The sequence below is a fragment of the Sinohyriopsis cumingii genome, unplaced genomic scaffold (assembly GCF_028554795.1).
Source record: "Sinohyriopsis cumingii isolate HCF-2022 unplaced genomic scaffold, ASM2855479v2 utg002197l, whole genome shotgun sequence".
NCBI lineage: Eukaryota > Metazoa > Mollusca > Bivalvia > Unionida > Unionidae > Sinohyriopsis > Sinohyriopsis cumingii.
In genome coordinates, this window is record NW_028316154.1 from 109,237 (window position 1) to 122,726 (window position 13,490).

Sequence of the window (13,490 nt, forward strand, 5' to 3'; positions counted from 1 at the left end):
ATCATCTTCATTACTGGCCTCATGCATTCAGATTCAGATGTCAGAGTAAGAGAACAGTGACACTGTATCCTCTATAACCTTGTCAACTTCCATATGTTGGAGTGGGTTATAGGACATGTAATCTACACAACCAGTCCCTATTTTATACAACATGCAAGATGGCATCTTAAGTACTTAGTAATAAGGCATTCACATTCCTATTATGTGTTTATAATGTTCTCAGTCATCCACTCAACGTAACAGCTGAACGTAGGCTGAACTTTGTTGATTAGGATGCCAATAGATGCTTCAGCAGTGGTCCAAGTTGTTGACTGAGAAGGAGGAGGCAAAGGACATTCTGCTGGCAACAAGCAAATGAATTCCTTGGCTGACACAAGGAAGGCCGGGTCTTCTCATTTCAGTGAGATCTATGCAAGATGATGGAACTTGTGTGCTTACTTCATCATCTCTAGGTGAACAAGGCAATGCTGACTCCTCCTTTGAGTGGCAAAGGTAAAAGAATGCAGTGAATCCATATCCTGTATGTACTGGGGCACTAAACTGGGCACCGGGTGCATTAAGTAACATGTGGCTAATCCATGAAAAAATCTAGTGGAATAAGCAAGCTATACAAAGACCTTGCATCTTTTGTATTAAATGGTAAGATCAATTGGGTTAGGGGATATTTCATCCATAAAACCAATCCACAAAGCTGATGTAGGAGATAATATTTGAGTAGGCTTGTTTTAATCTCAATCCCACTCCAATGTATAATCGATAAAGGCCTTCTGTCTTAGCTTAGCATATGATCAACTGCGGTGGTGAGATATGACTTCTAAATGGTCAGTAAGTTAAAGGCTCTCTTTGAGCAGCAAAGGCTTGTGGTTATTGTGGTGGCTGACTATGGACAATCAACTATGGTACTGACTCACTGAGACCACATTGAGACCAGAGCCATATTGCAGAGTCCACCTGTGGCAAAACAGGGCTACTGTAGTTCACAAGACATTGTCTAGTTCATTAAAATAGGATGTGGTAAGAATATTTAATGCAAGCTGCTGGTACGAATGTCTCAAGTGTAAGACAGTAACTGAGGTTGTTTGTCTTGTTCTCGATCTCTCTTAATGATAAAGGTGACTGGGTGTCGAGCACATTTGATAAAGAACTTCCTGTTTCTACCAAGGAAGGTTAATCATGATGTGGCCATGACAGAACAGTTGGAGGTGGTTATTGCTGCAACAATATTTTGTGCAGATAAGGCATGTTTCAAAGTTTTCCTCTATGACTTTATAGTTTCCACAGTTCTTGCACTTTAATGACATCTATGTAATGAAAGAGAGGAGAAAAAATAAAGCAAGTACATATAACAAACAGACAAATAAGTAAACTCATGTTAATATGATAATGTAGGAAGTGCATAATAAATTAAAATTAACAGCACAATACAATTACACCTGAGTATCACTGACTGATAGCACATGGACAATGACAACTGGTTAAAACGAGGTATAATTATAAATAAAATCAATGGGGAGAAATGCAAATGTTGTATACACCAGGTATATCAAACTTTATACCAGTGAAAAGAAATGTTGGATGTTCAAAACAGATTGCAAACTGCAATGATTCTTAAGATGTACTATTCACAGCTGCAAGCAGAAGTTTAAACTTGAAACATTCAAGCTATTGGTGGCTACATGCTGGAACTTGGGAGTTAATCTGTAAGAGTTACTCCCCTTCGTATATAATGCTGTATAAAAATGGACAACTGAGTTTTTTTTTTCTGTCTTTCAGGGATGGCTGCATTTGGAGGACGGAGAGTAATTTCCAAATTGTAATACAATCAGGTAATGTATTTGACAGAGAAATATGTTTTAAGCATTGGATTTCTCTGCAAGTTTTGACAATAAATGAAGGAACATGCAATTATTCAGCCATGCGTGCGTATTAAGGCAAATAGAGTAATGATGTTGGCCACCTCTGTTTAAAGTTGTCTTTTTACCTTCAGTCTTATCATTATATACAATGATAGAATATGGGATTCTTCCATCCTTTATATTACAATGACTTTGTATATAGTTTTCTATATCTTGTGTCCACAATACAAACCTTTTAATCCAACCATCTAAATTCTGCTTCTCTTCATATACCTTACTGGCACGCCGTATTATCGTCGCAAAGTAGTGTGTCTTGAGAGCCATAATATCACTAGTGTCCCGAGCTTTCATCGCCTTTTCACAGAGTATGTCAAAGACTTTGGACACCTTCTTGCTATTCTCTAGAATCTCCTTATGATCTTGCAAGAAATATGCTATCTGAAACAAAGAAAACAATTCTAGTCCGTACAAAGGAAGCAATCAACAGTATGACCACCCAAGTAATAATATTGAAGGGAAATTGTTAATACCAGGAGATGCTTCAAAATTCTAAGACTAATGAGCATCTGTACAAACTATCCCTATCATATACAGAGGATCACACATGAGATACAAGATTTATAAAACATGTTGAATAATGTTATATGCCACAAGCTGGTTGCAGCACTGTGAAACAAGGGTCATAAATATCATGTCTAATGAACTGGGTTTAAAATTTTATATGTGTTGAGTATTTTTGCATTACTAAATAACTGCAATATCACAGTTATGTGTTACAACAAAGTGTAAAATATTTTGCAGCTATGGTATCATGATGCAAATAAATGAGCATTATTTAACAAAACAAAGTTTACGGTCTTTATCTTACTAAATTTAGCCGATAATAAGCACACTGATCAATGTTTTCAGAGAAACTTTTAACAAATATTAACAATGGATACCACTGACTGATAATAAATCCACTGTTCGTTTAGGCAATATATATGGCAGGCCATCTGGTCTTGTTACAAATGACAGGTATGAAAATGTGGTGCCCTTCCTATACCCACATTCAATGCATATACATATTCAATGATGAGCTTCATATTACATGACAGTTCAGTGGAAAACACAACTGCAAGTTCAATGTATAACTGACAAATGGCAGTTATGGACCCAAATAATATGTTATACGATGGTTCAGTGAATAACTCAATTGGCGGTTATAGACCCCATATATTATAGACCCCATATAGCTGTTATAATGAAGGAGAGTTGTATGATTTAAAAGAGGGCCTTGTGTACTGACCCTGACTGGATTCATGTTAGACATGTTGATCATTTTCACAAGCACTGGGGCAAGATGTTGAGGAAGCCTAGGTTCCTTTTCAAGGCCTGCAACAAAGAACAATTCAGCTATTGACAAGAAAAGACAACCTATTACAATTACTATCATGAGTAATACTCGGATTTAGCAAGTCTCACTACTGGTAGATATAGTCATTTTAACCATTTGTTAGGGCTTTTTTTTCTATCCGATATATGATATTTTAGATTAATAAACTTCACTGTGAGGAAATGAATTTATAGTGTGGAAATAAATTTATAATGTCTTTCAAAACAACCCCTACATTAAGCTGATTATCTTTTAAGACCATATGAAAAAAACAATGGGGTACAACCTCAAATGTAATACAGTACTCCCTCATTATAAGGTTCTTCATAATAACACATCCTCTGTTATAAAGTGAAAATGGTCTTGGGTTCCATTTTATTAAGTGGTAGTAAAATTATATTTAAAATGTTCTTCGTTATAGTGGTCTCACTATAAGGCAGTATACTCAATGACTCCCATGGACAGCAGTATGAGTACTGTATAATGTATTTCACTGTGTTCTCACTATAAGGCAGTATACTCAATGACTCCCATGGACAATATTATAATGAGGGAGCACTGTATAACATACTTCATTATAAGGTGTTCTCACCAAAAGACAGTATACTCAATGACACAGATGGATATTATGAGTGCTCAATTTGAATTTAAATTTTACTAATATATTTTGATGTAGCTGTTGTTGTTGTAGGGTTTAACGCCTTTCTTTCAGCGCAAGATAGGCTATACATGGCAGCCAGTATAAATGGTGGAGGAAGAACCCTGGAAAACTCCGGGAAGAACCACCGACCCACAAGAAGCTACTGGCAAGCTTTCTCATGTACCCACGTTAACTGAACCTGAGACTTGAACACACGCAGACAGAGATGAGGTGAAAGTGATCTGGAGTGGTAAGTGCATTAGACCACTTGGCCACTCTGAGCCCCCGATATCTTTTGACATTTTAGTTTTGTTTTACAATTCAGATTGCCATTGCATATAATTTTGTGACATTTTTGAGATACCTCATATTTTCACTTTTAGGTTGAGAACAACTATAAATTGCACAGACCCAGATTGGCCCATCACATTATGTGCTTACAGATCTGGGTCTATGCAGTTTATTAAGAGTACTACGCCAATATATCTCAATCATTATGAGCAAAGATGTCATGAATCAAAGTCTGCCTATGGTAGGCTTTGTGTAGAAAAACTTTGTGCCATCTGTGTTTTTAGATTATGTTCAAGGTCAGAGCTTTTACGAGCAGCTCTCCCGTGAGAACTAAAGGCAAGCAATTATTTTATGAGCTATGGAACCAGCCTATGTGTGGAAGTACATTTAAAACTGTATTTAAAAGAATGAAGGCTGCTCACCAGCTGCAAATATTTAACAGAAAAAACAACACAATTTTCCTGAAGGCTGCATATGGGTAAATTGTAAGCATTAGAAGACAGGAACCTACAACCACTGTTATTTTATCACCATATGGGTACTACTGGATGTAAACAAGATCTCAACAGGCTGGATTTTTATAGTGGGCACCTAGAAGGGAATTTTTGAAGAAAAAAAAAAGAGGTGTGCAAGTAAATAACTTTCAATACTTTAAAATTTTTATCAGGGATAGATCATTCAAAAATATAAGTATGGTTTGCTGATTGTACCATAAAAGGACGGTAATCTGACCATATATCTGCTTATGTTATGGTGCATGGGAACTGAGCAAGTTGTCTGTGCCCAGCTAAACCTCTTTAAGTGCCTCATGGGCAAATATCAAAGCAAACTTTTTTTGTGAACAAATGGTTTATTCCTGGTCCACTTTTCTCTTGATATTTTACATACCTGGATCTTGCCCAATAAGCCTTTACTATTGTCATTTGTTTGTATTTGTCAGATTAATAAACATATTTTTTTTCAACAATACATGCACATCTAATAAAAACACAAGAAATCTCAAATAGTATGTCATATATATGTTGGTCAAGGTGTACTTTACACAATAATCTTTAATAATAATAATTTTATTTTAATCTGCTTCTCTTGACATAAATTAAACAGAATCTCATATCTGTACTTATATGAAATAAAATGTATGACTCATTTTGCTCAGAAAATTGATTCATAAACTTTTGATCTGTACTGCTGAAATTCATTTTTTATGAATTTCCAAAAACAACCGTAATTTGTGGCATTTTAAATGTGTAGTATTCACAGAAGTCAGAATAACTAGTCTACAACTGTACATACCCTGAGGTTTTGTGTAACTGTCCAGACCTGATGAGGGGAAGAAGTTATTGATGGCTGCCACACACTGGTGCTGACCTAGGAAAAAATATATAAACAAAATTAATGATAGGTCCAAACCTTGAAAATCAAGACAAATTGGTCTATAACAGTCAAATAATTTAAAGAAAAAACATTTTAATATGCAATCAGTGAGACTGATGCCTTAAAGTGTGCAAAATAACTGCCTTGAAAACAATATGCAGCTCACAATAATATACATGATGGTGGTATGGTCTGTTTTATAATATTTGCCACTTACTAACCTCAAATTATTCCTTGCCAAACTGCAATAAAAGCCTCCTTGGAAACTATGCCTAATTATCAACATAATTCAATAAACTTCTCTAAATTATTATCATACAACATTAATTAAATTACCAATTAGTGGAATGTACTATTGCTTTTAATGATTTCATTGATAAATGACTCAATTATTCAGTAGTAAATTACCAGAGGCATTATGGCTGTCAAAGCTAAGAAAGTTATGTCAGCATCCTCCTTTCATTGTGGATGCATTTACTGGCACTTTGTTGTATTTACTGGCACTTTGTTGCATTTAGTGGCATTTTGTTGCATTTGCTGGCACTTCATTGCATTTAGTGGCACTTTGTTGCATTTGCTGGCACTTCATTGCATTTAGTGGCACTTTGTTGCATTTGCTGGCACTTCACTGCATTTAGTGGCACTTTGTTGCATTTGCTGGCACTTTGTTGCATTTAATGGCACATTCTTTCATTTACTGGCACTTTGTTGCATTTAGTGGCATTTTATTGCATATAATGGCACTTGCATTTACTGGCACTTTGTTGCATTTGCTGGCACTTTGTTGTCTTTAATGGCACCTTGTTGCATTTAATGCACTTTGTTGCATTTAATGGCACTTTGTTACATGTAATGGCATTTTGTTGCATTTAGTGGCATTTTGTTGCATTTAATGGCATTTTGTTGTATATAATGGTACTTTTGACAATACTGGCTACAGAATGCAAATGACTTGGGAAATAAGTACTTTTCCCAAGGACACCAAGACAGCTGACCCAGGCTGGCTTGGGCAGGTATCAAACTTGCAACCCATTGGATTACAACTCCAGCTCTATACCAACTGAGCTACCATGGTTCCCGGTGTAACTGTTGCTAACAAGGATGGATGGAATTTCTCTGCACAGGTACAAAAACCTCATGCAACAAGATCTGTCAGTAAACAGCATACAGAATACCTAAAACTAATAATTCAACAAAGCCCACTCTATTATCACATGACTACTGTTATTTATGTTTATACACCCATATAATAAATTTCATATATGTAATAACACCTTATGATATCACAAATGACACCATAATGTCATGCAAAGGAAATACATAATGAAAGCCACATCCAAATGTATTTCAGTCATTTTCCTACATTACTATGCTGTTTAGTCAAATAAAATCAGGATTTTTCATCAAGTGAGAAATAATGTTATATGCAACTCATTGAATAGTTTCAATCTTTTGCCCATCAAGGGTCACAAAAGATAGAACTGATTTGACAAATTTTATACATTTCATTTGAAATGATCACTCATGAAAGATTCTCTATAAATGTTGCATGAACTCTTGTCATAATACAAATGCAAGTTTCAAGAACATGTTAAAAAAAGTTCTGGAGAAGTTAACTTTCATTAGCGTGAAAGAGGTCAATAGACACATTTTTTAAAAAAATCGGATAACCCTAAACATGATGCTGAGACAGAGTCCATTATCTTACAATACCTTCAAGTCAAGACACAATCGAAGACTAAGTCTCGTGATAATATCTCAGTTACGGAGTTGTGAATCATAAATACAGCTTACAACATGGGGAGATAACTCAAAAAGTACTAATCTAACAAATATGCATTTTATATGAGACACAAAGTCTTATCCTGATACAAATGCATTCTTAGTTTCATGAAGATTATCTTAAAGGATATTTACCGGAGAAAAAGTATGATGGACATGCAGACCAAAGCTTTCATAAAAATTTGATAACTCTTATAAAACTGATCTAACTGAACATTTGACAGGACGCCAAATGTTGTCATAATAAAAGCTTGAGTTTGATGAATTTATTTGTGATGAGTTCAGTAGATATTAAGAAAGCAAAAGGCTTACAGATGAACAAGCTGAATCCAGTATATCCCCAATCAACGTCATTTACCAAGTTTGCTGGAATGAACTGTTTCATTCTTTAAAAAAAAAATTTTAATTGTTCTATTTTAATCCTTTTTTGGTTGATAGGAGGCAAAACATCCAGTGACACAGAACTATCATGGATAATTAGCTGTCCCACACGAGGAAAAAGAAAAGCAAAAGCAACTGGGAATCTTATGGATGTGGCTTTATGGCATGAAAAAAATGCCTCGAAATTAGAGATTCTAACATACATCCATAGTTTCAACAGAAAAATCAATTAAAATCATACATATTAATGCTAAAATGCAAATTGCATAAAAAGAAATGACAAATAATGCTGAACATTTAAAAAAAATGAATTCCAATTTACCAACGAAGGCTGCCATCTGTGCTGCAGTCCGTCCAACTGAATTTGTATGATCTGGATTGGCTCCTGCATCAAGCATCATTCGAGTTACTTCTACATTTCCTGAAGAAAGAAAAGTAATTAAAGAAATATTTATTTATTTAAAGTATAAAGATAATGGATAAGATAATATACAATCCAATATGTACTAAGTTGTCTTTAAATCCAATTGTCTGTATCTGTCCTTTAACAGATTTTCTGTATCTGTCCTATAACAGATGCCATACAGTTATGACCAATATAACAGGTCTGACTGTTTGTCTTCTGCAATCTGCAATCTGGCAATATGGTTAATACATGTATTACAAGTGATCTCGTTCACAAAATATTGGTTTTAAAAGGACATTGAACAAATCCAAATTGAGTTAAGATGCTCTTGCTGAAAAATACTGATTGGGTGGGGTTCTGGAATTTATACCATGTAAATAGTTAATGCATACAGCTATTGCTGATATTGGATTTGCTATGATTTGGAATCTGTTTTCTGGTTTATCAGAAAACAAAATTCATTATAAATAATTAGTGTTGGCAGTGATAATTAACTATCACCTTTGTCCAATCACTCAGAAAATGAGAATGGATGGTGAAGACAGCACAGTATGACAGTATGAAGAAGATATCATGTGCCCAGCATGTCACTTAATTAAATGAAGGTGTCAGTCCTACTGTTGTTTTGGATGAAGAAAACAAGACAGGTTTCATCTAGGACTATTTTCTCTGGGCAATAGTTCAAAGAATTATAGCTCAAACCAACAAGCACACAGCAAAATGTATGGAAGAGGAGTCCAATTCCTTTGTCAAACTACAACACTGAAAGCGATGATGGTTGTTTTAAGCATATAGTTAATAATGTCAACTGAATGCTGAATGTTCCAATTTATATACCAAATCTTTTGGACTGTCATGGTCTTGACAGATACCCAATAATCCACAAATTATGACTTGATTACATTTCACAAAGCTGTTCAAGTATTTATTATAACACATTTGACCCATAACTTTGCATAACAGATTGAAAAATGTGGTACAAATAGTGTGTATTTATTTTATATATCCCTCTCTCTGTCTCTGTCTCTCTCATAATTTACAGAGAAATTTTAAAAACCCTCACATTTCTTGGAACTGAAACCAACTATCTATAGCACTTACCTGAAAGAGCTGCAAACATGAGAGCAGTGTAGCCATTGTCATGGTAATCTGAGTTGACGTCAGCACCACTAGCCAAAAGAAACCTGCAGATTTCCCGTCGTGCACGGAATGCTGCATGTTGAAGTGGGGTCATTCCAGTCTATAGAGGTAAATGTAATATCCTGAATACAGCCAAATGAAATTACCTGTCTATAATCTAAGTCAAATGAAATTACCTGTCTATAATCTATGTCAAATGAAATTACCTGTCTATAATCTATGTCAAATGAAATTACCTGTCTACAATCTATGTCAAGCATGAGTCCCTTGAAGGAACTGACACTCTACTGGTTGAAAAGAACTTGTATGGCTTCACAGTCTTCCCATTTTAAATTCATCTTAGCTGTGAAGCATTTAAACCATCTCAGATATTCCAGAGGAACTCTAATATACCAATTTGGTAAAAAAAATATTGTCTTATAGGTTCAAGTTACTATATTGATAAGACTGGTACTCTACAAACAACCTTTTATATAGCCTTTGACCTTGAACCTGATGACATGGATCACGAACTAACTCAAACAGTAACAAGATATATGCTAAGTTTTGGTTCAATCACTTTTGTGTGGAAAAAAGCAGAGTAAAAAATACTGGCACCAGTAAATGGATTCTTTTGATATTGTGCATACTTCTACAGACCACCCCAACCCATTGTATCAATGTGTACTTCTATAGACCACTGTACAAATCCAGTGAATCAATGTCTTCATCTACAGACCATCCCAACCCACTGTACCAAAGTGAACATCTACAGAGCACCCAAATCAATGGCACTAATATGTACATCTATAGATCACCACAACACACTGTACAAATGTGATCTTCTACAGACCATACCAACCCACTGTACTGATGTATACTTCTACAGATCACCCCAACACACTGTACCAATGTGTATTTCTACAGATCACCCCAACACACTGTACTAATGTGTACTTCTTCTACAAACCACCCTAACTCATTGTACCAATGTGTACTTCTACAGACCACCCCAACCCATCGTATGTATACACAAAGTGATCCCATCCTGCAAGTGCCACCTGAGAGAATGGATTGAAATCTGAAACCAATATGTACTTCTACAGATCACCCCAATAAGATTACAAGGTTTTAAGTCTTTAATGGTGAAGGAAGAGCTGTGCAATATTATTGCAGCCCACACATCTGAATTGGTAGGATTGAATAAACTCCACCCTTTCTTTAAAAGGAATTGAAATAATACATCTACGAAAAAGGTTTGAGATTAGGTAAAATTTTCAAAACAACTACCACAGCAAAACATTTTAAAATGCGTGTGTGAGTGTGTGTGTGTGTGTGTGTGTGTGTGTGTGCATGCATGCATATATGAGTGTCTACTAGGATTTGGTCAAGCAAAACAGCATGAGCAGATATTCAAACATGAACTGTTCCTAATTAAAACCCTGTCTTTGTACAACTTACATCATCTAGGAAGTCCACACTCAATCCGGGCTCTGACAGCAAGGCCTGGACTTCTGACAGATTGTCTGGAATACAGAATATGATCATACTTTTTGCGAACATTTATGAGATAATTTATTTTAGTGCTGACTCAGCTAGTTCCAATATGCTGATCAACTTGCCACTACATATATAGGTCAAAACAACAGAAAAGGTACTAAATAAGCTTGTGCACAATGGTATACATGTGTGCATGTGATTTGGATTTTTAATGTCACTTTAACAATGCATCAGTCATATCGCTATGATGTCTGCATAGTGATAGTTTACACTTCAGATATGTGGCATCATGTCCCACCCAGTCACATTATCCTGACACTAGGCCGACCAGTACACCCAGTCACATAATCCTGACACTAGGCCGACCAGTACTAACACTAACCTGTTAATGCTGAGCACTAGCAAGGCAGCTGTTAGCATCATTTTTAAGTATTTGGTATGATTCGGCCGAGGTTTGAATCCATGACCTCCCGCTTCCGAGGCAGATGCTCTAACCACTAGGCCACCAGAGCATTGGTACAGATATGCCAGAATTGTGGGTACACTAGCAATACATACCTTGCATAATTGCCTATGAGTCAGGCCCAGCTGCAAACTGCACAGACCCAGATCTGCAGTGGCATAATGTGTTGACAGATATGGGTCTGTGCAGTTTATTAGGAGTATTCAGTAGAACAAGCATACACCTGGATTTACAGGTGCATTATGCTACAGCAGATCAAGATCTTTGTTGTTTGCAAGTATATATATATATATATATATATATATATATATATATATATATATATATATATATATATATATATATATATATATATATATTCTTAGACCATTTAGCAAATACATGTACAGTACAAAGAGGACATGACCTATCATATAAGAAAATGGATTCAAACTGCTATACTTATGCTAGTGTTGGGTGTTACTGAATGTTTGGATCACATGCAATTGAAATTCTGGCATGTGTTGTACTACACCTTGCAGGTTTAAGTGATTCTCAAAACCACAGTAACTATCTTGGAAAGCCTTGTACACCCTATTGTACCCTTAGCAGAAAGTCATACTTCATGGGTCATAAAAACAATACAGTTTAACATAACATCTCACAGCAGTCTAGAAGATTGAATCTGGCTTGATATTACAGTACAGAGGAGTGTAAATCTGTAGCAGATATGCTGGCATGAGTGGGAAATGGTCAATACACTTTCAGTGCACTGTAAATATCAAGCCTATGCCATAGTACTGCTGTAAACCTTGATTCATTTAAAGTTAATTGCTACTGTTAATGTCAGCAAACAGGAAACCCCCATACCCGGCCCACCTGTACCCTATCATTATGCAACCAAGGTATCCAGTGAATTGCAAGACTGTAAGGATAACTTGTTGAAGGAGCCAGAGAAGTTTATTCATGGTGTATAATGGTATTCTGATTAATTATTCTGCTCCAATTTGTGATCATCAACATGCGATATAGAGGCATCCTTTTACTGGCATAAGATACAACAGTGTACTGGTATAATTTATCTGGACATCGGAAATAAAATATTTCAAAGAATGAGAGGTAACAGATGAATGTTGAATTTGCATAGAAAATTTGTTCTATTGTTTTTATAACCCACTTTACATACTTAATATGCAAGATATGAGAATGAAATTTTCATTTACTATAACCTCTTAAGATACTGACAATGCAATGCTAATAATTTTAACTATATAATTTAGTCAACCTAACCATTTTGCTACTTTAAAACTAAAAAGTTAACTTGAAAATAACAAAAGTTGTTTTCACTGGCATTATCATTGCCAATATCTCTCATAAAACTACAACAACAAAAAATCAGATGGGAGAGGAAAAGTTTATATTTCTTTTTTGTTGACACTAGCATTATTATAAATCATAATTTGAAATATGAAACATAGAAAAGATAAGTTGCTTTTCAACTAATTACTCTAACTTGCAGCTAACTTCAACCTACCTCCTATTTGAGCACAGCTAGGTTTCCAGAATAAAGGGAGTTTACTCTAATAGGACTTTCATGTTAATGCTGAACCACCACTGCCAACTTCATTTGCATATCAAACGAACTGGTGATATAGCATATATATTCCCTTATAACACAAGCCTAACAGCAAACTGATCAGACTCAGATCTGCCTTCACATAATGCACAAGCAGATCTGGGTCTATGCCATATCTGAGGAGCAATGAAAAGAGCAAATGCAGACACTGATCAGTCAGCATATCATGTGACGGATGGTGGACTCAACTTGTAGGCAAACATGTACAGTGTATCAGCTCACTGGAAACTCCAATCCCTGTGTAACACGTATACTCTTGTGAAAACAACCCAGTGGGTGTTGCCTGGGACTAGTATTACACTGAAAGTGTTATCTAAGTCCATTCTGAACCCATGATGGACTCCCTACCGATCTGCAAATAAGGCTCGCAGCCTCTGCTTTAGTAGCTATTCCCTTGAGCTATTGATCTGGCTCTTTATAACCTAACAAAAAGGCTTCAAAGAGTAAAATTTGGGGACAAGGGGATATACATGTACTTTATTTCTTAATTTATTTAAAAATAAATTTTAAAAGTCACTTTATACTATATTAACAGAAAGTCAAATCCTACTTTACATTATATTAGCAGAAAGTCAAATCCTTTCTTTAACACACTATAGGTTTTAACAATTTGTTTGAACAAAAATGAATTCAAATGGTATCGAATTAAGCTAAGCTCTAACTCCTTTAAAATGGGGAAAAAATGGAT

General features: G+C 35.4%; 1 protein-coding gene across 1 annotated transcript in view; it reads right to left on the reverse strand.

The window, feature by feature from the left end:
- Window positions 1-13,490, reverse strand: part of LOC149770947 (ankyrin repeat and MYND domain-containing protein 2-like) — a 32,702-nt gene that overhangs the window by 14,824 nt on the left and 4,388 nt on the right. Inside the window, exons 2-7 of the mRNA XM_089948951.1 lie at window positions 10,686-10,750; window positions 9,207-9,345; window positions 8,022-8,120; window positions 5,456-5,530; window positions 3,145-3,230; window positions 2,089-2,294 (exon numbers count right to left, since the gene is read on the reverse strand). Of these exons, the coding sequence (XP_089805077.1) occupies window positions 2,089-2,294; window positions 3,145-3,230; window positions 5,456-5,530; window positions 8,022-8,120; window positions 9,207-9,345; window positions 10,686-10,750 (670 nt within the window). The remainder of the gene's footprint in view (window positions 1-2,088; window positions 2,295-3,144; window positions 3,231-5,455; window positions 5,531-8,021; window positions 8,121-9,206; window positions 9,346-10,685; window positions 10,751-13,490) is intronic.